Source organism: Mytilus trossulus, chromosome 6, assembly GCF_036588685.1.
Source record: "Mytilus trossulus isolate FHL-02 chromosome 6, PNRI_Mtr1.1.1.hap1, whole genome shotgun sequence".
Taxonomy (NCBI): Eukaryota; Metazoa; Mollusca; class Bivalvia; order Mytilida; family Mytilidae; genus Mytilus; species Mytilus trossulus.
The window spans coordinates 31,584,886-31,611,487 of NC_086378.1; the positions used below are offsets into that span (position 1 = coordinate 31,584,886).

The following is a 26,602-nucleotide window of genomic DNA, read 5'->3' on the forward strand; positions in this document are numbered from 1 at the left end:
TTATTTAATTGTCAGTAACAACATATCAAAATTTTAAAAGCTGTGGTTGAACGGTTCATGAGTTTATGAACGGAAACATTTGATTGCTGCCTGCCTGCCGCCGAGCATCCCCAAATCAATAACCGACATTTTTGTCACAAAAATCCGGTTAATGAACAGATATTCAAGTTTCTTGTCAAGAATATTACATAAGTTGTGCAGGAATCAAATGTCTGTTTTAAAAATATCAATGAAATCATTGTTAAAGTAATCTTTAAAATTGTCCATTATTGTAGTTGAATCAACTACAACCAATGCTTTATACAATGTTGAATTTCACTTCCCATTAATAAATTAAAATTATTATCCGTCAGGGCTTAAAAGCACTTTGATTGTACACATTACCTCTACATTTTGAATAATCTTGAACTTTATATAACAATTCATTTGTATTTCTTCTTATTTTAGGTTATTCAGGTGTTGTAAGAGAGGGTCTGACAAGTCCTCTGATACCTAAAGGCTGGGGATGGGGAGGTGTTGTCAGTGACCATTGTCCAGTATGGACAGAGCTATACAAAGGGAAAGATTTCGATACAGCAGATTTAACCATCACTCCAGATGCCATCAAATTTACTCTTGATGGTTGATTTTGAATTTTGTGAAAAAAAACCACATAGTGATTCATATGAACAATTGATATACAATACATGTATATATTTTAAGAGGCCTTCATCTTACAAGGCAGCAGTAAACAAAATCCAGCTTTCAATTATAGAATAATTGTTTTGTTTTCCACTGACCAGTATCCTGATCTGAAATTCACTGAGGGATCCCATACCAGAGGAGTAATTAAGGATGTTCTTTTTGTCAGATATTTTGGAATCTTCTATTTTTATCCATTAAAAAGTTTGCCTGTTAAACCCCTCTATTCTTTTATAATTTTATTACAAATAGTTTAAAAAGCCTTTTTTGTTAATCTAATAAAATCCTTGTTAGTTTTTCATAGTGTTTGAAAGAAAAAAGGTTTCAATGTTAAATGTAAAAAAAATATAGAGAGAACCATTTTCTGCCAAATTTTCATAATTTTTAAATGCAAATCGGATCAAGATTTTACTTACATTGTAACTTCTTACTGTTTAATTGCTCCAGGGAATTCGGATTCCTACCCAGTGTCAGATCATAATACCAAGTGTGCTGATGAATTTGGGAAATTCAAGTGTTATTTATTAACCTTATAACTATCAATTATAGAAAGTTATGGGAAAGCATGTGTAAATTGATAGACAAGAATTATAAATGGGTTGTACAAAGAGGAGATATTATACCTCAGACAGAAGATTTTTATTTATAAAGTATTTTTTAAAAGAGACAAGTATATTTATATATCAAGAATTTCTAATGAACACAGATGCCAAACTAAACACATACTCATAGAAAAAGAAAATTTTGTAGAAAGATTTTATATATCTGGACAAATATTTGCCAAATAGTTGTTTGGAATAACAGGATTTTTATATGTTGAAACTACTGACAGCTTAAAAAAGAAGCTATAAATGCAATAATTTGTTACATGTATTATTTAACTCATTTAAAAAAAAACTTTGCATGCAAGCTGTTTTTAAAAAAAATCATAAATAGTAAAATTATTTTTAAAAATATTTGATTCTTTTTGGAAACAATTAGAAAATGTAAATTATGAGGAAAGATGAAAGGCTATTTGTTAAATTTTTATCTCACTTTTTTGTATCAGTGCTTTTAAAGATATGAATTTTAGACTTATTGAAATTATGATCAAGCCACATTTTACATGTTAATATGTATGAGATTAGTTATTGCAATAAGAACTCTACATGGTAAAGCAACAGTATTATATGTATTTTATTGTGATGTTTTATAAGTTTTATATGAAGAATTGCAATTGTACCACACTGAACAAACTAGCTGCTGGCAGTAAAATATATTAAAACTAAGATGTTTGATGTTAAGATTTTTACAAAAAAGATCAGGTTAAATTGAAAGTTAGATATTTAATTGAAAATGATAATTTATATCTTTTCTGTTTTTTCCTATGTTTTGTTTTTTCAATTGGGCTGTTAAATATTCTTTACTGTGGTCCATATAAATCATATTTTTGGTACAAACTGTTACTAAACAAAGTGAAATTCCTCTAATTAAAATAATTTATATGGGCAAAAAAATATAAGCTTTCTACTATTTAGAAATCATGTTGAATTATGAATTTCTTGTATATTATGACTTTTAGATGGCATTCAAGAACTTTTTTATCTAGTCAAACATTAAAATTAGATTTTCATTGAAAGTTAGAATTCTATTGCGAGTTTAGATTTGTATCATGGTACAAAAGGGTAAACAAATTAATTTCCTTTGGATATGATTTAAATATGTGAACTTTTTTTATGTTATTCATTATAAAAAGGACCAGTGCAGTGGGTATATTTGACAATATCATTTCAAGAGTATTATGTATCCATGTCATATTTGTATATGCATATAAAGATTCTAGTTATCAAATTATCATCTTAAATGCTTGTATCCATGTCATATTTTTATATGCATTCGATTTAAGATATATGGTTATTATCTTAAATTATTTTTATATGACCGTCAAAATTTTGAAGGGACATATTATGGTAAACAAATGTCCTGTGTCAGTCCGTCTGCCTGTCCCTCTGTCTGTCTAGCGTAAACATGTCTAACGTAACTTGAGAACGACTTATCCAAATTTCATGAAACTTAATATAGTTGTTTCTTATGATGGTAAAATGAAATTAAGATTAAAACTTTTTGAGTTACGGCACTTTGTAACTAAAACAGGGGTTTCTTTTTTTTTTACATGCATATGGCGCACCATATCTCAAAAACGATTTATGACTTTTGCTTAAAACTTTACACACTTCTTTGTTATATTAATCTTAAGATCTGTATACTTTTTGGTTTTGATTCAAATTGTTTATTAGTGATATTAAATTTTTTTAAGAAAAAAAGAGGGGGGGGGGGGGTCACATGTCCCGCTGTATCTTAAAAACAATATATGGTTATTGCTTAAAACTTTCTAAGAAACTATTTATGATTATTGCATAATCTTCCACACAATACAACGGGCGTATCATGGCACTGCTGTTTATCAATGCATTAAATTTAAGTTGCAAACCTTTAATTTGAATGTATTAGAATAAAGATATTAATTTAAGATTTTGTTACATTGAACTGACATATTCATTTTTTATCTTGATGACCAGTGCTTTAAGGTTGCTGAATGTTCTTCCCTCTACAAAGTGAAAGCTATGACGTAAACCTAAAGATCAGTTGGTCTACAAGAATTAATGAGGTCTAGATTTAGTGTATATAATCAGGGCTGTTCAATAAAACCATATGATAAGGTAGAAAACACATTTTTATGCCCCACCTACGATAGTAGAGGGGCATTATGTTTTCTGGTCTGTGTGTCTGTCCTTCCGTCCTTCCGTCCGTTCGTTCAGGTTAAAGTTTTTGGTCAAGTTAGTTTTTGATGAAGTTGAAGTCAAATCAACTTCAAACTTAGTACACATGTTCCCTATGATATGATCTTTCTATTTAATTGCCAAATTAGACTTTTGACCCCAATTTCACGGTCCACTGAACATAGAAAATAATAGTGCAAGTTTCAGGTTAAAGTTTTTGGTCAAGGTAGTTTTTGATGAAGTTGAAGTCCAATCAACTTCAAACTTAGTATATATGTTCCTTATGATATGATCTTTCTAATTTAATTGTCAAATTAGACTTTTGACCCCAATTTCACGGTCCACTGAACATAGAAAATAATAGTGCAAGTTTCAGGTTAAAGTTTTTGGTCAAGGTAGTTTTTGATGAAGTTGAAGTCCAATCAACTTCAAACTTAGTACACATGTTCCCTATGATATGATCTTTCTTATTTGATTGCCAAATTAGACTTTTGACCCCAATTTCACAGTCCACTGAACATAGAAAATGATAATGCGAGTGGGGCATCCGTGTACTATGGACACATTCTTGTTAAGTGTTTAAGACAACCCCAATGGATTTATGGTAGCATGCCTATCTAGAGTGTGGGAGGGTTTTGACTTTATTCCTGAATAGGTCAAGGCAATCTTTAAAATTGCATTTGTTGATTCTAGATCTGACATGCACCATTTTAAATTAAGAGTGACGATTTTTCAGTTCAGAGTCTGAATAATGTCTCTGAATAGATTAATGCTTTCAAGCAAGCTCTGACCTTCTAAGCTTGATTTAATATTTATGCCACCTCCATAGCAGAGGGGCTATAAATGTTACCCTTGTTTATATATCCGTCTGTACATTCTTATATACGCTCGTCCATAAGTCCCAAAATTGGTTTCCATTTTCTAACTTAAGTTTGCCTCAATTAAATGTTATAAATCTTTTTACCACAAAATACAGATCAAGCTTGAATGGGGAATCATCTGTGTCTCATGGACACATTCCCTATTTATTGTAATGTGGCTCTTAATCTTGTACAAAACAAGATATCTTCACATCTTTTTAAGAAGTAATGAATGGTTTCATCCACTTCATTTGAACTGTGGTGTATAGTTGTCTCACTGGGATTCATTCTGCTTCTCCATATTTTTATAATTAAGTTTGCTGATGAAATCCAAAATTTGCAAAACTAATATGGTAATAACATGATCAGTTTAGGAAGGTCTTTCCTGTATGGTCAGTTTAAAAGGACCTTTCCTGTGTGCCCAGTAAAGAGAATCTTTTTGATTTTACTATTTAATTATAGACTTTCCATTTTGAATTTCCTAGGAGTTCAGTATTTTTGTGAGTTATTTTTTTTCTATCTGCTCTTAATGTTTTAATGGAACAGCCCATATAACATTGTAATAATTGTCAAAGAAGTGTTGTTAACTTGTTGTATTTGATTTGCCATGATATAGGTCATAATGTATAAATCGTTTTGCTATTTTTGCCACATCATATTTTTACATATTTGAGATATTTTGACAGTAATGCATTTTGATTTTTCATACAATGTTATCATTTAAATGTCTCATTTGTATTTTTATTTTTTTCTTCATATTTTTATATATTTTTGTAGCAATTTGCAATGCAAACTTCAACTTTATTAATTGTTTATCTGTTAACAATGCAAAGAGGATTTTTTAAATTAAATTTTAAGGTAAGAATAAATGTACAGAAGTTTCTGTTTGAGGAAGGTATATGTTTCCAGCTTACAATTTTAAAATGGATATTTTAATGAGATTTTTTGGAAATATTTAGTATTAAAGCAGTATGAACAGTGGAATTATTTCTATTCATGTCCAGTTAGTAGTTTGCACATGTTGAACTCTGAAGCTGAAAATGGAAGAAATATTATGTATTACTATTTCATTTGCTTATGTTGAGAATATTCCTTCAGAAGTATATCAGAAAACAAAATAAAACAGATAAGTGCATTATTATGTAACTTAAACTTTAAACATGCAGAAATTTTTATTTCAAGTCGATTTGAATATTGAACATTATCAATTACTGTTCATTTGCCAAAATATGCTTTTGGTAACAATTGAAATTCTTTCTTTGCATCTAGTCAATTGCCTGTACACTTGTTAATCTTATATTTTTGCATATTTTATTGTAGGTTGTTGTAATATTGTCATCATTTCTTTTTTATAATAAACATCTGTTCATAATTAAAGGCCAGTATATTCTGAAGATTTCACCAAATGTACTCATACAAGTATAGGATAGCAGAAATCTAATGGTAAGAAAATCAGTCAAGGTAGGGAAGAAATAAAAAATGTGCAAAAATCAGGAAGAGAAAAAAGATCAAGAAACTTTATATGCTTTCATTGCAGAAATTTTGTGGGTGAATCAGAAGTTCATGCTTTTCTATTGTATTAAGAAAAATAGGAAATTTAAACTTTTTAATTGCAACAATCATAAATTTTATAATATATCATTGCAACCACTAGATATATAAAATGAAAACAGCTGGGTTGGGAATCAGAAATTTATGCCCTTTTCATTGCAACATTAAGATGGGAAGGATTAAGAAAATTATAGTTTTGCTTTGAAGAAATTTTGGGCCAGACACATGCAATTGCTTATTTATTAATAAGTTAATGCCTGGATTATACACATTTCTTGCTTAAATTATGCTTTCTGTTATATATAGATGTTGACATATTATTATGCAAATATAAGGCCATTTAGATAGGGTATACAGTAAAAAGATATATATTTGCTGTCCGATGACCACAAGAAAAAAGGACATTACATTATTTTTTTGATAAAATACTTATGAAAGAGGAATTATAACTAAATTGTAACATACAGGGTATATTGGTTTAAATTTTGCTTGTTGGAAAGTAGTAAAATAAAATGAATAAATTGGAATTGATATTCTGGGTTATTGATAACAATTTTTATATGTATCAGAATATAATTATTTACTTATGCTGAAGAAGCAATAGATTTTTGTTATAATTTTTTTGCTCAAATAAAAAGTTATGAGATTTTCTTGTTTAAATATTCCATCTAGCTGATGAAATTATTCATACTGTGTTATGTGTTGACCTGATATTTCACTAATAAATCCTCTTAGCAGTGAATAATTTAAAAGTTATCTCTTTGAAAATTGGATTTTGATTCTTATTCATTGCTCCTAACACAGAAATTAAAATAATGAACAACACATGACCTGATTAGAATTAAATGTTGTTGGCAAATGAGTCTCTGCTGAATTTATTGCCAACTTATCTTGATACAGGACAGTTGAAAGCTTGAACTATTTTATAGGCACATTTCTATTGTTGAAGACCTTTGTCTGAGATAAAAATTTCAATTAAGACATTAGGTTACGTGCTTTCCTCTGAAATTTCAATTGTGACCTCATGCAAAACGGGACCATTCCTTGTGAAGTAAGTAAGAACATCTTTTCACATATAATTGATCTGTAAAGAAGGATTTAGTTTATTTGAATATCATCAAATATTATTATTAGAGACCAAATGTGAATACTTCTCATGTCAGTTACCAACTTTTTTTTGTTAAACACTTGAAATTCTTGAGTTGACAAATTTTGTATCACAGAGGTAGGCTCTAGTTATATGAATACATTGAGTTAATTGACACCTAAAATATCATTTTTTCACAAAGCTTGGATTTGATTTTCTATTAATGCATTTTTTTCCTGTAGTTAATGTTTTCCCTCTAGCTGTCTTTAACAAATTCTTGTAAAGTTTCTGTTTGATTCTTGTTTTTATCTCACATTCATAGTTGGATTTATTATAGAGTAATATTTGAGCTGGTAAATGTTTGTGACAATGCAGTTAAAATAATAAACAAAAACTCAATCAGTAGATTGTGGAAAAGGTTAGCTGTTTTCTACACTACTTGGATTGAGTATACGCAAATCAATTCACAAATTATTTTTTTTGAAAAAGGGCACAAATGCACTCATGAAAGGCATTAATTTAGGATGATATATTTTCAGTTGTAGCATTTTTAATGAATTGTTTGTGGTCATTGACATAAGATCTGAAAGATTAAAGGTACAGCAATTATTTTCAAATAAGGCCCAAATCTACGCGATCACTCTTCTTTCTTTAAATTGCATTTGATTGTAGTTAACCAATATTATTTGAGAAACAGTGCTTTTTCTATGAGAATGTTAGTTGAGCATTAGATCTACATGTGACTTATCGTTGGCTTGGCATGTAGAAAACGAAATTTTAAATGTAGATGTAGTGACCAATTTGTAGTATTAATTCATAACATGTTAAAAAAAAAGCGTTGTACGAAAAATTACAACACATAAATGATGAGAATTGACAAAACGAAAATACCGATTTTTAAGGAAAAATCAAATCGAAAAGACTGCTTATGTAGTATTTGAAATTTAAGGTCCAAGATAACTGACAAAGAAAGCAAGTTAAATCAAATAAATGGTATAACTTTGCTTGAATAATTTGAACAACTTTCAATTTGAATTTATTTTTTGATTTACTATCAATATCTCTCATTTGTTTTGATTTGATCCAAAACCCCATTCTTAATTAAACAACAAGAAAAGAATTGCCTGGTATATTAATTGTTACAAGTAATTAGACAGAATCTGTTCAATAATTGGAATTTGTTGAACTGTTTGTGTTTTTTATTGTATTATTTTTAATCACTGTTCGAACCACACGAGTGTAATATGCAATTAATAGAAAAAGAAATAAACATTATAAAATATGATTGTGACATCTTTTGGCAATTGTAGCATGATTGATCTGTGTTGACAATATTTTTATCTTCTATTTCATTATTGCTTCCTTCATACCTACAGGGATAAAAACAAATTAGAATGAAACGAATTGCACTCAATACTTAATTAACATGTATCAATGTTTGGGATTGTTAAAAACCTTCAAAACATGAATAATGACCTATCATACCCGGACACATAAATCCTATTGACCTAAATACATTAAATTTTAATTGTAATAATAAAAATGAATATGATGACTGTTATACTCAGATATTTAATATTACAATCTTACTAATGATTTATTATTACACGTAGGTCAAACCATTAAGCTTACGTTTGTACTTAGTCTATAAACGGCCTATATACATCGGCATTTAAATTATTTACAAAAGTATGTCCAATGTTTGTACACAAATTTTGTACACGTTTAAACACCTTCCTGTTTAAATGAAAAGTAAGACTTACTTTAAGATAGTACGCATTTTAAATACACGTATATAAACAATGAAATTGTATATGAGGCTTTAAGAGCATATAATGTTTAGTAAAATAACGTTATAAAACGGAATTTATAATGTTATGATATTTATTGATTTTTATGATTGATTTAACAGGGATATTAATAGACGGATTTCGCATTACTTTGGAAAATTTCATTCATGTTATTGTTTAAAGATGGGAATAGTGAATAGTTGTTTTGATTCTGAAAGTCAGGGTGGTGAAGTTGAAGAGAAGGAGGTGAAACGTAACTACGAAGTTACTGACACTATATGTATGAACAAACATTTATCTGAATCCACGGAAAACATTATAAATTTGTTAGAACCAATAATCACGATCATAAAATCTTCCTCTAGACCACAAGTTGCACAGTTTAATTTTAAACATAAAAACAAAGGTGTTGTGAGGATAGCTAGTTGGAATGTGGAACGATTTGACGAGGACAAAGCTAATAACCCCGGAGTGAGAGAAGTTGTTTGTATGACAATTCTGGAAAATGGGTAAGGTTAATGAAAACAAAGGACTTTCTGTTTTGAATTTTCCTTTGGAGTTGGATATTTTTGCTATTTGACTTTCTTTGGGATTGTTTTTATTTTTATTTGATGGCACCTTTTAGTTTTTTTTTTATATTCCATATTAGAGATACCGCTTTGGTTTTACTTTCTTTTTCATGCATGAAAGTTATAAGGTTTTGTTTTCATGTGTGCAGATACAGCCAAATAAAACGACTTCTAAGGATTTGTTTTTAGCTTTTTGAAAAAACAAAATCTCCAACTGAGATTTTTTTTGGTTATTCTTATATTTTAGAGTTAATGTTAGTGCATGTCTAAATATGAGAAGATGAAAAAGAAATTAACGGATGCCGAGAATATGTTTTATTTATAGTTTGAAGTTTCGTTATATTGTATATAAACTCATCATTAATACCAGGACTAAAATTTGCAAATACGCGTTTCGTTTACAATAGACTCATCAGTGACGCTCGAATCCAAAAAAAGGTTAAAAAGGCTAAATAAAGAACGAAGTTGAAGAGCTTTGAGGACCAAAATTCCTAAAAGGGTTGCCAAATACAGCTAAGGTAATCTATGCATGAGGTAGAAAAGCCTTAGTATTTTAAAAAAATCTAAATTTTGTAAACAGTAAATGTATAAATATAACCATATAAATGACAATTCATGTCTGCACAAAACGTGCTGACTACTGGGCTTGTGATACCCTCGGGGAAATAAATCTCCACCAGCAGTGGCATCGACCCAGTGGTTGTAAATAAACTCATCATTATTACCAGGACTAAAATTTGTAAATACGCCAGACGCGCGTTTCGTCTACAATAGACTCATCAGTGACGCTCATAAGCAACCCAAAAAGGCATAATTGGATAACGTGAAATTAACTGGAAGACAAAATTATGTAAACGTACAACTTATACTTTTTTCAATTGATACTATACATAAGATAATATTAACATTTACTGCACCGGATTTGCATTCAGACACTACAGTCATAAGACAAAGGTGAGTTCTCTCTCAATCAAAAAATGCCTATCATTTCAACCAAAATCGATGTTTTCAAAAATATATTACCAAGTAACTGTATGAGCGATTTTTGTCGAGCCTTCGACTTTAGTCTAAAAAGCGAGACTAAGCGATTCTCCATTCCGTCGTCGTCGGTGTCGTTGTCGTAGTCGTCGTTGGCGGCGTCCACAAACATTCACTGTGTGGTTAAAGTTTTTGAACATTTAATAACTTTCTTAAACTGTATTTGTTCTGTATTTTATTTAGAAATGGACTTAGTTTTTCTGCGGGGAAACATTACATTCACTCTGTGGTTAAAGTTTAAAAAAATTTAATAACTTTCATTAACTATCATGGGTTTGTATCAATTTTGGACAGACGCTTCTTAATGATCAAAAGATAGTATCCAGAAGTAAATTTTGTAAAATAATAAATCCATTTTTTCTATAATTGACTTTTAAATGGACTTAGGTTTTCTGCCAGGAAACAACACATTCACTCTGTGGTTAAATGTTAAAAAAAAAATAATAACTTTCTTATACTATTTTAAATTTGTACCAAACTTGGACAGAAGATTGTTTATGATCAAAGGCTAGTATCAAGAAAGGAAATTTTGTTAACATTTGGTATCTTAGTATCTGTATTTTACTTATAAATGGACTTAGTTTTTCTTCCAGTTAACATTACATACAGTCTGCAAGTTTTTAAAACATTTATTCGATTCATAAACTATCCTGAAATTTTTACCAAACTTGGACAGAAGCGTCTTACAATCAAAAGATAGTATCAAGAGGAATATCTCTATTGATTGTTTTCCTCATTTTTGTTGAGCCTGGGAGTTACAGCAAAAGTAGGCGAGACACTGGGTTCCGCGGAACCCTTTTAAATTTTTATAACATGGATACCAAAATGATGTAAAAATGTCTGAAGTTTTATTGTTTATTTAGTCATAATTCTCTTGAGTTTAACAAATGCAAATTTTTACGATTTTAATTTGGTCAGAATAATAGCAAACTTTTCAAGAAATATTTTTCTTTGTGTTCATCTCGTCAGAAAATTAAAATGAGCATGAATACTATTATAACCAAATAATTTAATTTTGGATGTAACGCGTCTTCTGATAGTGTGACGTTGTTTTGTTATTAGCCCATAGACATAATTTAGGCATATGACCGTGACGTCATCAACGTTTTTTCGTGGTTTTGTACGGTTTAAAATGGAATTTAGAATTAAATTATAAGAAATGACTGTTAATTTGAAAATGCCTGTACCAAGTCAGGAATCTGACAGTTCTTGTCCATTCGTTTTTGATGCGTTTTGTTATTTGATTTTGCTCTGTGATTATGGACTTTCCAAATTGATTTTCCTGTGAGTTCAGTATTTTTGTGATTTTACTTTTTATATTTTTTTCCGTCTATTCGAAATAACATAAAAAATGTGATGCACACTGTTAAATAACCCGCTACGCGCTTTATTCAGTGGGCATCAAATGTTTAGCTCACCTGGCATAGCCATGTGAGCTTATGCCATCACTTGGCGTCCGTCGTCGTCCGTCGTCCGTCGTCTGTCGTCGTCGTCTGTCGTCGTCATAAACTATTTCAAGAATCTTCTCCTCTGAAACTACTAGGCCAAATACTTCCAAACTTTAACTGAATGTTTCTTAGGGTATCTTGTTTATAAATTGTATCCGAAATTTTGATCTATCAACAAACATGGCCGCCATTTCTAAAAATAGAACATAGGGGTCAAATGCAGTTTTTGGCTTATATCTCAAAAATGAAAGCATTTAGAGCAAATCTGACAGGGGGTAAAATGTTCATTAGGTTAGATCTATCAGCCCTGAAATTTTCAGATGAATCAAACAAACCATTGTTGGGTTGCTGCCACTTAATTGGTAATTTAAGGAAATTTTGCAGTTTTTGGTCATTATCTTGAATATTATTATAGATAAAGATAAACTGTAAACAGCAAAAATTATCAGCAAAGTAAGATTTACAAATAAGTTAATATGACCAAAATTGTCAATTTTTCACAATTTGTTCATCATATTTGCTAACTTTAAAAAATCTTCTCCTCTAAAACTACTCAACCAAATTCAACCAAACTTCAACTGAATGATCAGTAGGGTGTATAACATAAAGTTTGTGTTTTATTTTCTATTTCGTCAAAAAACATGGCCGTCATGTCTACAAATAGAACACAGGTTAAAATGCAGTTTTTGGCTTATATCTCAAAAACTCCAGCATTTAGAGCAAATAAGACAAGAAGTTAAAGTATTTATTAGGTCAAGGTCTACCTGTCCTGAAATTTTCAGCCGAATCGGGTAACTGGTTTTGCAGGTATAATGCCCCTGAATTGATGATTTTAAAGAAATTTTGCAGTTTTGGGTTATTATCTTGAATATTATTATAGATACAGATAAACTGTTAATAGCAAACATGTTGAGCAAAGTAAGATCTACTAATAAGTCAATTTGACCAAAATTGTCAATTGACCCCTTAAGGAGTTATTGCCCTTTAAAGACTTTTTTCACAATTTGTTCATCATGTTGACTTACTTTAAAAAATCTTTTCTCCTTTGAAACTGCTGTATCAATTTCAGCCAAACTTAGGCTAAATGAGTTTCAGAGTATCTAGTATAAATTTTATATTTTATTTACTTGTATGTTAAGAAACATAGCTCCTATGGCTAAAATAGAACATAGGAGAAAAGGTTTTTTTTTTTGCTTTTGAAGAAAATAGGATGAATCACAGAACATTTAAATAAATTGAAGAGCCAAGATAATCATTGATGAGAGATTTAACCAAAAAAATTCAGGTGAGCGATTCAGGCTCTTGAGAGCCTCTTGTTTATGTTATTTCTTCATACACAGAAAAAATATTACAGTCATTCCTTAATGCCCGCGTCACACTGTCCCGATTTTTATATACGATGGACACCCGAATGCGAAAATTGTAAGTTCGTACGTAGTTGGTCCCGATCTCGTTAAAATACCAAAAAGTGACCGAAGCAAGTACGATGAATAACGAAGTCTATGCGATGGTGCCGAAATGATATACGATAACAAAAGATGGACATGCGAAGGTTAACCGAAGACGGGTATTCAAGCTTCATATCTAAGTTGAAGCCTACACGATGGATCACGAAGGCTTCACGATGGATTACGAAGGCTACACGACGGATTACGATGATGGCGCGATGACCATACGATGTCTAAAAGACTTAGTTTATTATCCCATCGCTTACTACATGCAAGTTGCGTGTAGAAAAACAATGATATGGACACTCTAGAACCGAAATGCTCAAAACTTGATATGGTGTTACGAATATCTTCAGCGCTATTGACTTTAAAGTTCAAAGGTCAAGGTAGCAGTTGTAATACAAGGCAATATCACCCTTGTTGACACTCTAAAACCAATATGCTTCAAAAGATTTTAACTACATTTGGTATAGTGTTTCTCCTTGTAATGATTTGACATTTTTTACGTTCAAGGCCAAAAGTCAAGGTCATGCAGATGGACTTGTTTTTTCTCCTTCAAATAGCATAATACACAAGAAATTGGTTGCTCATTTTTTGAACTGCTGGTTTTAAAGACAATACTAAAGGTATTTCCAGTTACTGAATGTTTAGGTTGATTTGTAAAAAAAAATAGTTAATGTATCAAATATGCATATTCAATTTACCATTTTCTGCATGTGTCATATACAGATATAGTGTCCATATTTGTCCCAAATATGTTACATACATGGGGTGCCATGCTCGGCATTGCCTTGTTTGAACTGTAAAAGGTGTGCACTAGTCTGAATAATCACCCATAGTTATGCCCATGTTTACTGATCTATCTTTAAGGTAAAGTAATGGGTTCGTTGATCCCTTTTATTCAAAAAGAGCTCTTTCCAGAATATCATAAAAATATAGACAAAAGGAAGGATGTGGGGAAAGCAACAAATGCGGCTAAATATGACATATATACATGTAGAAAACAAAATGGTTATGGAGTGAACATTCGTGTGACAACAACTCAGACGATACATAAAAAAATCAGCAGAATAATGAAGAAAAAGTCGGTTCCCTATATACGTGTACCTGCAGTGTTGGTGTACGAGGCGCATTTCTGATTTTCATTATGTTACTTGATATGAAAAATTGACAAAAAATAATAATTTACTTGTCAAAGTAAATCCTGAGCCTGTAATAGCTGCTCTTCTTGTTCCATTTGAATTAATAGAAACAACGCTGTCGCCTTTCTTGTTCTCATAGAATCAAATGATATAAGCTCCATGTTTTGTGAACGTCTTTTTTAACTGTCGTATAAGACTGACCAGTGCATATCGCGCATGGCACTTTAAATGTATTGTAGCGCGAGAATTAACTTACATTAAGCTGGATTTATTGCCGTCGTAGTTCCATCTTGTCGCCTTCGTACTTTTATTCAATGGCAACACGACGGGATTACGAGGTCGTCACGAAGTCGTGTTGCCATCGTAAGACCTTCGGGTAGCTTCGTGATTCATTCGTTTGGACATCGTAATGTCAAAACTGCCCGATGGAAACGATGGAAACACGAATGCAATACGATGTTCAAAGATGCATTCCCGGTGACATTACGATGGTGAGGATGATGATACGAACTCAATACGAACCCTCAACATCGGACGCACCTTCGGGGAGTTTTTAACATGTTAAAAAATTTAGAACCCTTCCCGAAGTTGTCCTCGAAGGCTAGAAAAGGTGAACGATGGTTAAAGACGGCACAACGAATAGCTCGATCTGGATATGATTAGTCCCGATTTTGAAAATTTCCATAATCGTGTTTACATCGGCGTAAAAATCGTGACAGTGTGACGCGGGCATAAATAAACAATAAAACTTCAGATTTTTCTACATCTTTTGGTATCTATATTTAGAAAATCTGCACGTCTTTTCAGTTATGACCGAATTGTAGATATATGAAAAAAAAACCAAAAAAAAAAAACACCCTATAGTGTAGCACAATCCAGACAGAATTAAAGCTTTGCACAAGGGATATGTTAATTATACTGTCGTATTAGATAATGACGTATACACACTTTTCGAATAAAGTACAAATTGATAAAAATATAAGAACGAACGAGAAGAAGACAACGTTTAATATTTCTGTTTTTTAGATATAACATGTTCATTATTTTTAGTGACTTATATAAACATGATAAAGGCAACAGTAGTAAACCGCTGTTCGAAATTCATAAATCGACTGAGAAAAGACAAAACCGGGATAAAAGAGTAAATGTAAATCCTGATGAAAATTAATTCTATTTTACAAAAAACAAACTTAACTGGTCATAAATGTGAATCAACTGCTAGAGAACAAGTTCAAGCAAGTCATCAAAGTGTCGAAATGGTAAAACAAAGCTTACTTCCAATCCTTAAAAACTCCATTCCATTGTAGCTTACTGAATGTTAAATCAAATCAATGTCTGATTTTTAACTATACAGAATTTTTAATGAACTGCAAAATGTGTAGAACAACACTTGCAAACAAGTCACAGTAACATTGACTTAGCTTTTCATGATTTACGATCGAACTTATCGAAAAGAAATGATATGAATAAACTGATTCATCATATATACTAGGATTGAAATTTATATTTCCGCCAGATGCTCGTTTCGTCTACAAAAGACTCATCAGTGACGCTCGAAAGAGAAAGATTTTCCAATGTACGCGAAGTACTGCCAATTAATCATTGTCAAAAAAGACAAACATTTATATAAGCGTATATAGGTTTAGATTATTTGTTACTTTTAGGTTTGGTTTGGTTGCATTTCAAGAGCTTGCAGATAAAATATCATTAGAAAAGGTATATCCAAAAAAATAATAATATTGAAGTAAATTATCAGAAGAAAGTATTAAAATGACACAGCGAACAACAAATTACTACTCTGGTACTTGGTAGTATTCTCAGAATAGATGAAAATTAAGAAATAGTATGGACAGTTATATATTTTATAGTAAAACATTAACAAAGGCAAATTTCACTATCGATAAGAGCTGAATACTGCCGTTTCAGTTTTAAACGCACGAAAGAGTACGTTATACTAAAAAAAAAATTACAACAACAAAACAAAAAAAGTTCTGACAAAAATAACGAACATGAAATTAAATTAAGAAAGGGAAAAATCGATAAGATCTGATAAAACCACACGCTCGAGTATATCAATCAACAACAGACTCTATTTTATTTCTGACTTCATACAGACATCATATGCAAAAATGGTTTAAAATTGGTTTTATAGCTACCCACATGACCAACCTTAGCATACTTTATTAACATACCAAAAAGTGGTATCCAGAAGATAAAATTTTGTGAGCACACATCACAATTATACACAACTTACTAAAACAATTCAAACAATCGTACACGACTTGAACAAAAAGAGGAATAGTTTAAGTAATAAAATAATAGAAAATTGAAATAGTTACAGGCATGGAATTAAAATACTTGCCTCAAATCATGACTAATATATGATCTTAATATGTGTATTTTCTAATTCTTTTTAACCTATTACAAATGTATGTAATTTTTATAGATATGCGAGGAGCTCAATACTCCATCATTGTCTTGTACAAAAAAATGGCATGGACATCGTGGAGAATGGAAGTTTGTGGTGTCTGAAGCCACTGGAAGGATGTATCGGGTATATATCGTTTTGTTTGGGGATAAGTAGTTTTGTTCAGTGCGCCTGTTAATTATGAATTGAGACATATCTAGAGTGTCTATTAACAGAAAGTACATTAAAACAATAGGTTGTAAACGAAAAGGTAAAATAGTATTAAAAAAGGGAGACAAAAAGCACCCTAATTCAATGACAAAATAATGGCCAATTAGAAACCAAGATATGACAGACAACAGTCAACAAAAACTATACATGTAACTATTGAATGAGCACTGCAAATCTATTACATGAAGAAAAACTTCAGAGTTTCGAAAAACAAAATCATGCCCTGCTAGTGTGATGTGTCTTGTGGGTAATAGAAAGTTAACATAACGCGGGGTAATCTACAAGTGGAACGTGTCCTAGGTCATCGATGACATGCAAAATCAGCTATTTTTGACCAAACCATGAGGACTTAATGGCAATCATCTGAAAAACGGACTATTGTAATACTAAGAAGCCAACGTTCAATAATCTTTTTTGTCTGTCTCGTTATCGATTTCTCGATACTATCATATATATTGCATCCCAGCTCCTTTGTTCTAAGAGGGGTGATCTGAGCTGTATCACCCCTTCCAGATCACCCCAGTTTGAGTTTCGTTGTTATGCATGCTTTCCTTTGTTCTGTTTCATTTTGGCGGGAATGTCAAATTCACTATAACACTTATAATTAATTATACGTATAAAACTATCTATTAAAATTCACGTAGAAAAAAATCCAGTCTATATGCTGGGATTCAAACTCAAGACTTTAGCATACCAAGCCACGACATATACCACTACACAAGGACGACTGGATACTAACTAACAGTTATTAACATACTTAAAGGAAGCAAGATCTTTTTATAAGTGGGGCGAGTTGACACCCCTTTATTCAGTGGGGTTTAAACCTTTTCTTAATCAGTGGGGTTTAAACCTTTTTCTTAATCAGTGGGGTTTAAACCTTTTTCTTAATCAGTGGGGTTTAAACCTGTTTCTTAATCAGTGGGGTTTAAACCTTTTTTTTTTTAAATAAGTTAGTTGTCAGGCTGATTATTCAATTTGATTTTACACTTTCTCAAAAGTGGGGCGAGTCGGTTAAAAAGAGTGGGGCGATTTTTTTTATCAAGTGGCGATTTAATGTGGGCCGATTAGCAAGTGGGGCGAGTTGACATTGTTTGATATATAAACATCGTGTTTGGGGGTCATGAAGAGTATAAATCATATAGTAAACTAATATATAAAGTATATTATAATGTTGTGTGGCGTTCTAAACTAGATTTTATGAATTGTAAATGGTTTTTCGTCTAAACTTAAACAGCTGGGATGTAAAATAGTTATTCTAATCGGACTTGCTGTGTTAGTGTAAGATCACGGCGTCATTGTGGGATAGCTATTAATGAGCAGTCTAAGCTAGAACTTTGATATCTGTCATTCAATGTATATCACAAGCCCAGTAGTCAGCACTTTTTGTGCTGACATGAATTGTCATGACATTTATATAATTATATTTATTTATTTACTGTTAACAAATTTTTGAATTTTTTGAAAAACTAAGGCTTTTCTACCTTAGGCATAGATTACCTCAATGCTCTTCAACTTCGTACTTTATTTGGCCTTTTTAACTTTTTTGGATTTGAGCGTCACTGATGAGCGTATATACTAAATTTAGTCCTGGTATCTATGATCAGTTTATTTAATTTGAAATATGCAATGAATAAAGTAAGATAATAACAACCATTCAGTGAGGGATATCAAGAGTAAAGAGTAAAGCGAAATGAAAGGATGGGGGATTCTTTTCTTTCTTCTCGAAGAAACATACGTTATCTAAGCGCAAAATGTGACCAAACAGTATGTTAACGTTCCGCTCTAGATAACCAATATTAATTATTATTACCATTATTAATACCAGACTCAGTCTCAGAGGCGTTACTTATAATAGATTCGATAAGTTACAATCAGTGATAAGAATTCATACCATACCCAATTGGAGCATGTCTCAATATAATATGAATTTCATAAACATTCGATAAATATATTTAGCATCTCAATACATATTTTTCGAGTTACGACGAAAAAAAGAGAAAACAAATTGGAAAAAAATATCACACAGTTTGACCGAATAAAGTGCATAGCTATTGTTATTGTGGTTTATTTAGTTGGTACAATAAGATAGACATTAAATCAAGCTTACTATGATATATCCTTAAACGAATCTACAAAATGCAATGTGTTTAAACTTATTGTAGAGTAATGAATATAATGGTTTCCTTTATGACACTTCGCAAGGAATAACCTTTAATCATTCTGAACTGCTGGAAAAGGCAAAAAAGGGACCGAAAGCATTCACAAGGGCGCCATTTATTGGAACATTTAAGGTAAGTTAATTGGATTAGTGGATTAGTATAAAGACAAATATTTTTATCAGCAGGTTTATCCTATGTCCAATTGCTAATCAGTTAGAGCACTTTTTATTGTTTATTGTGAAGATAATTTACCTATGATTCATATTTGATACGATCTGTTTACCTGTTTTGGACACAGAGAGTAATCAAAGAATCATTGTGTTGGTGTTGCTAAGATTACCTATCTATGTAGATTTTTTTTTCCGTCTACTATCTTTTGATTATGGGTTTGAATGTTCAACATCATTGATAGCTCTGTTACATACAGTGAAATTAAAATTGCAGATACTTCAAAAATTAAAGTATAGAATGTCTTCTCCATTAACTTGCTGCTCCTGCAGTTGAAGTGTTTCAGTTTATATAATATTATTAAGAATAATCAATTGATAGGAAATACAGAATCACATAAATGGATGCAGATACGTTGCGTCTGGCGTATATGCTAAATTTGGTTCTGGTTTCTGTGATGAGTTTATTTACTGTTAAATTGATGTTCACCAATTTAACTTAAATTTTATTCATAACACACTAGAACATTTATCCAATGAAAGTCTAAAATTAAATTATAATGCATGGGCCAATTATAATGTACCATAAGTCCGATCGTAAAATGACGATTTTTCTAGGTCTTTGATTTATATATTAGAAATATATGTAAACAAGCGTTTTTACTGTATACTATATTTAGAAATGCATCTCTGTAGGCCGGATCAATCAACGACATGGCTATTTCAGGGGGCTTGCTTGATATACATTTCAATGTTGACACTTGTTTTTTTACTGAACGAACACTTGCGACATGATGAAAACATGCACAGGCTGTACCCACTAAAGTTTAACTTGCGTGTTGCACACATACTATTAAAAAGATATTGAATTATTGACTTGCAAGCAAATACAACATATTATAGATCATAGCGTATTTCGATGAAATCGAACCAAACTGACTGTTGACAGCGATATATTATTTCTATATTTAGCTTTTATAAATCTTTTAAACAAACATTTTTTTTATATGTTTCATCTAATTTGTAGCTAATGTTCCTTTAACGTCAATCTGGGAGAGTGCTGGTTTAAGAATGTTATTTTATTCACTTCAAAATGAGTTTGAAAGCCACAAAGCATACTGTCGGTTACCACTTGGGCAGCAGAATATGTTTAGTCGTGAACCTAAAATCACTTTAAGTTTTCTTTCAATGGAGTTCTTGTTGTTAAGTCTCTAGTTTTTTTCTATGTAGTGTTTATAAAGGTTTTTTTTGTCGTTTTGTCGTCTTTTGTCGATTTTTGCAATGGTATTGTCATTGTAACTTGAATTATGTGAATTTCTATCATTAGTAACATGTTAAAATTTTTATAGATTAAAAAATTTGACTGTGTTATAGTGAGTGTACATCTAAAAGCGACAGGTTTAGGTAATGAAGATTTAAGCAGACTCCAAGAGGAGATAGATAAAGTTCCTGAACTGATTGATGCCATTGAGCAACGGTATCCGGGTAAGTACCGGGTTATATGTTTTTTTTAATATGCAAGTGGTATACAGCACATATACACATGTCGTAGTTTCGCTTGATAACCGATATATATAACAATGAATGAAGATAACTTTGGAAAGATGATCATAAACGAAGCTACCATTAAGGCTGTTTTAAAACAGACTTAAATTTCTAAACGGAACCATGCTTTCTTGAATTCGCAACGTTTTATTGACTTTAGTAGGCATCTTCGCCTCTTTCTCATTTTAAACATTACTTTCTAGGCAATAATCTCATTAATGAATAAGAACCGAGACTTTTAAAGAGCAGCTATACCACTGTTAGAATCCTCAAATAGAAGGTGAACTTTGATGAGAGAGCCAATAATTTGAATCAAGAAGAGAATTACTTCTGTATTTTTTGTTTGTATCTTTGTATAACATAAAATAATCAAGTGTAAAATTATTTCCAGTTGTCCTAAACTTTTTTAATACATTTGGTTAACTTTAATTTATTTGTATTTAAAAACGCTTGCTGTTTGCAGGAGAGGAAGATATTATCATACTGGGAGATTTTAATTTAGATCCACAAAAGGAAGGTATGTAAACAAATTGTAAAGTTCAATTTAATCAATAAGTAAAATGAACAGGAGAAATTTGATGAAGGAACTTTATAAACTAAGTATTTTTCATGTCTTTTTCTTTGTGTTTAATTTCAGTTTTGATGCACAAAACCCATATATTCAAATTGATGCCGACTTCATATACAGGAGTGTGCTTCTAACGCAAAAATTGCTCCAACAAAGTTATGAGAAGGATAAATTAAAAACGACACTCCGTAAATGTTACGGACACCATCACGAATTAGTTGATCCATACGATGAATCTTCGTCCAAACTAACTATGGACATTTTTACCACGTGTTAGATTGTGGTTTGCCATTACGTCGTCTGATCTCTTTATTACCGAATGTGACTGTTTTGCTGAGTGTGAATTCGTAATGCCTTAAGATGTGGCACGGTACTTTTCCATCCCAAATTAATTTGTTGGGTTTTGATGTTGTGTATGTTATTGTCATCGGATTTTATCAAATGTCTTAACGTGTGTAGTTGTAAATCGTATTTTTTCTGTTGTATTTGTGTGTTGTGTTGGGGATAACTACTCATCCAGTTCATTTGGTAGATGTACATTTTGGATCAACGAAATTTACAGGAAAATTGGTACCGTAAAAGATATTACACGATATATTTGGTTAACAGTTTGATCAAACAAAACACCCACCAGGCTAGATAATACAATTAATTATCTTATTACTACTACAATATAATATAAATTAGTATTATAATTTTCACTGTTATTAATGTAAGTTAGATAAGTCAAACAAATCTAATATTGAATTTCATCCAAATTCTTTCTTAATTTTCGGAATAAGTTTCAGAAATTTAAATGTGACATCACTTTGGGCGGTGCATTGACTATGGCTAACAGGGCTGTGATTTTGTAACGTATTCGTTTTTATTCTATAGCTATAGTGCCTTACAAGATTTTGTGAGGTAGACGAAATTGACTTTAAAACGGTCGTTTTGACTTTTGATGTGCAGAAAAAGGCAGATCGGACATATTTTGACTTCATTTACTTACTTCTTAAGTTTGGGATTAATTGTTATCAACATATGCCAATGAGACTGTAAAATGCTTTTTTTTTATTATGATAAATAATAATTTTACCTGCCGTAGTCGTGCGTAAAATACATTTTGGCATGTCTCTTACGAAAATGACTTGTTTAATGGAACAAAACGTATCATTTGTAAACTTTCTCTTTAATCTTCACAATAGGCTTTTAAAAAACAACCTTTCAATTTATATTCCGAAAATTTTGTGAAAATAGAATAAGTTGCAATTCTTACCTTTCACACCTTAACTTTCATTGATAAAACATAATATTGACTCGTCCAGTGTCCAGTTTGAAGGTCATTTTTATTACCGTACACATTCAAGCACTATCTAATTAATCAATAGTCATGTATGAAAAGCATAAACAAGTTTGAAGGTAAACTAATAACAACTTAATCCAATCAAATTGCCTACGATTTAATAACAATGACCAGTACACATCATAAAAATGTATAGGGGTAAACTGGGTAGGGAGAAATTGTCAGATATTTTAAGTTCATTATTTTGCAATAACGAATAAAAATTTGTTAACCAATAGATATGTTATAATTTCATAAACATGTCGTTATGTATTGGTATAGTTTTTGGATCTTGCATTAGCGTATTTAGAAAGTTTGGCCTTCAAAAGTCAACATAAACATTGACTTTATACAGAAAATTCGCCTTTTTAAAACATTGAATGTTTCACAAATAATACGCGACAACAAAGCAAAATCATTTCTTAAAACACTGCAAAAAAAATAATTCTGATTGATGCAGTGGTATTGTCATAAATTGCACTGGATTGAACAGTGGTTCAGCAAACGTCGAATTCCCTCACACAATGTTATCACACACTATAGTCACCACTTCAGTTTAATCATGTTTACCTATTTTATAGTAATTTCATAAAATTTACTGTTAACAAAACTATGTATTATTCTTGATAATAATGATGTTTTAATCCCAGGCAGATTGATGTTTCTGTCCCAGGCGGATAACCCTGGCTTCACAAATTTTTGGAACTTTTGGCCCTCGGCGATCTTCAACTTTGTTTTTTTTTTTACATCTGAGCATAGTTTTGTATGGACATATCGCGCGTCTGGCGAATACAAATATTTTTTTACCTGTTACCTTTTGATGGCTATTATTCGTTTGTTTCACTGTCCTCTATTTTCTCCGATTTATCTGTTTATCACTTTATGTATTGTATCCCTGTCGTGTAATCTTGTCATTTTAATGTTATAATTAACACTGCCATTAAAGCGGGAGGTTTGTCATGCCACAAAACCAAGTTAAACCCACCATTTTTTTTCATAAAATGCCCTGTACAAAGTCCGGAAAATGGTCATTGTTACATTATAGTTCGTTTCTGTGTGTGTGTTACATTTCGGTATTGTGTTTCTGTTGTGTCGTAGTTCTCTTATATTTCATACGTTTTCTTCAGTTTTAGTTTGTAACCCGGAGTTTTTTCTCTATCGATTTTTGAATTTTGAACAGCGGTATACTGCTGTTGCCTTTACTTAACATCAGTTGTATATAAATTATAAACTGAGAATGTGTTGAAATAACTAGTTTTGAGTCTTGAGGTCACCAATAGCAAAGTGGTTTACTCGGTGAATTTTATTGAACATTCAATAAAGGTTTAGATTATATCAAATTTATCTTATTAATTGAAGAAAAGTTTAAACTCTCACGAGGTACATGAAAACAACTTAAACTAGAAAATAATATAAAATCAAATGAAACTGATTAAGACAGTTATGGTTTTTTTGCAGATTTTGACATTTTACGGAAGAAAGATTATGACAACTGCCTTCCAGTGGGTGAATTTACAAACATAAGCAACAGCAATCCTAAAGGCAGTCAAACTTATGATCATATGTGGATAAGTAACGGCACAAGAAAGGCATTTTCAGGTATAGAAGAATATAATTTTTTGCTCTTGACATTGAGATTTGCTTATTTACAGGTATTGCATCATATTGTAAAAGGTACAACAGTAACACGTATTCATAAAAGTGTATGAAACTTAATATTTGCTTCTGTTAATGAGTTTAATAAGTATAAATAGCAATCAAAATATTCTATGATCAATAAATATCCAGATAAAAAAGAAGTGTGTTTAGTTTAAACATATGTTAGTTGTGGAATTAAGGCAAAATAGACTAGACACAAGTACATTATACTTTAGAATTCTTCTCCATTTGGAAGGTTGTTTACAGAACGAGTGACTTCAATAGAACATTTTGTTTTTATATGGTATATATATATATAGAGAGAGAGAGGCAGACAGATGATCAACTACATTTATCTATTAAAAGTGTATTTGTTTCCGATAACGTAATTATTCTATTCCTGACCTGGTACAGGACAAATTGAAAAAAATGATGGGTTGAACCTTGTTTTTTTGGTCTCCCATTTATATGGCAATATTAAAAATACCGCTCAAATGACAACACTACGTGACAGGAATACAGTACAAATTAACGTTAGAACACTCAGCTCAGAGAAATACATATACAACATGTAATCCACAGAATAAAAAAGAACATATCCCATGAATTTAAGATGGTCTAAAATAAAAAGGATAGAATTTGTTCATACTTTGCCAAAATGTAGTATCTATTGATATATGTTGAATATTATAATGAAAATGATAGGTCACCGCGCTTTTTCTCAAGCTACAGGACGTGACAAAATGACACATTTTGTATGGATTATACAGGAAAAAACACTATTTTGTGATTAGAAACTAAACAAAATGATAGAATTGTTAAATACTTAAGGAAAATATAGCTTTCATATAATGCTTTGGGAATATCAAAAGAAAAGATAGGGTCACCGTACGTTTTTTCCGGCTAAAATACAAATTAGGAAAATTCCATGTAGAATCCTTCAGAAAATGCACTGTTTTAGAGTTACCTTCCCTTAAAATGCCAATTCAATGTTTTTTTAAAACACACAAAAATAATCAATATATGCAAAAATATTAATATTTATAAGTTATATTCTTTTAAATTGGTTCTTTTAAATGAAAATTCACTTTAAATATCTGTATTCCTGCATCAAATTGTGCTAGCTTGATAGAAAATCTGGACCTTTGGTTCTCGGTTTTTTAAAATCCAAGATGGAGGAAGGCACCCATACCACCTTAAGACAGCAAACAAGGACACCACAAACGAAATATAAACTGCGCATCACATGATTAGATCATCGTCACAAATTAATTGTTGTGACGTATATATGGTATTTTTTTGGCCATGACGTTGTAAGCATTTTCTGCATCTTCCGCCTTTCTTTTCTGTTGTCACTTGTAAATTTTCAAAATAAAATAGATTTATTTTATCCAATTACACGTTCAAATTTGATATAACTTCGTCATTCACAGTTGGTATTATCAATATTTTTCAGGCAATTCCGGAGTCATAAGGGGAAATTTGACAAGTCCGTTGATACCTAACGGCTGGTCATGGGGAGGTGTTGTCAGTGACCACTGCCCGGTTTGGACAGAGCTATACACAGGGAAAGACTATGACTCAGCAGATCTAAGTGTTATTCCGGATACTAATTTTACTCTTTAATATTTAATTTGAAGCATAAAATGATATGACATCAGATGAACAAGATCTTACGAAATAGAGTGTTGATTCGATTACTACGCTTTACGTGTGTTATATGGTAGGAAAACGATAACCGTAAATGAATTTTAAATATCTCATATCTGAATATGTATTAAGAATTTTGCAATACATATTTTATTATTATTGATCGTGTTTCTCCTAGATGACAGAGAAGTTGAATCATGGTCTGTTCATGTAACGTCTTTCATAAAGAAGAAGGATGAAAAATCAAGGATGTATATAAAGTACTATATTTATAATCTATAAGAATACTTAAAAGAGACAATATTCTACCTCGAGTACAGTTGTAGTCTAAATGCAATTATGAAATATATTGTTTTATGATAAATTTATTAAATAAATGATTTCAAATTCAATTCAGACATATGCATTATTTTCAGCGTGAAAAGTGGTCTTTGTAATTATACATCATTAAAAACAATACAAGCAAAACATTAATAATTATAGAAAGGAAATAACACTTATCAAAGATAAATGGCTTATAGTGTGATACACCAGACACAT

General features: G+C 31.1%; 1 protein-coding gene across 1 annotated transcript in view; it reads left to right on the forward strand.

The window, feature by feature from the left end:
* LOC134722486 (endonuclease/exonuclease/phosphatase family domain-containing protein 1-like) overlaps positions 1-26,221 on the forward strand; it is a 51,285-nt gene extending 25,064 nt beyond the window's left edge. The window contains exons 9-17 of the mRNA XM_063586108.1: positions 448-625; positions 8,851-9,237; positions 16,038-16,089; positions 16,820-16,927; positions 19,174-19,302; positions 20,687-20,822; positions 21,346-21,399; positions 24,233-24,373; positions 25,869-26,221. Coding sequence (XP_063442178.1) covers positions 448-625; positions 8,851-9,237; positions 16,038-16,089; positions 16,820-16,927; positions 19,174-19,302; positions 20,687-20,822; positions 21,346-21,399; positions 24,233-24,373; positions 25,869-26,038 — 1,355 coding nt within the window. The 3' untranslated portion in view covers positions 26,039-26,221. The remainder of the gene's footprint in view (positions 1-447; positions 626-8,850; positions 9,238-16,037; positions 16,090-16,819; positions 16,928-19,173; positions 19,303-20,686; positions 20,823-21,345; positions 21,400-24,232; positions 24,374-25,868) is intronic.
* The last annotated feature ends 381 nt before the right edge of the window (positions 26,222-26,602 follow it).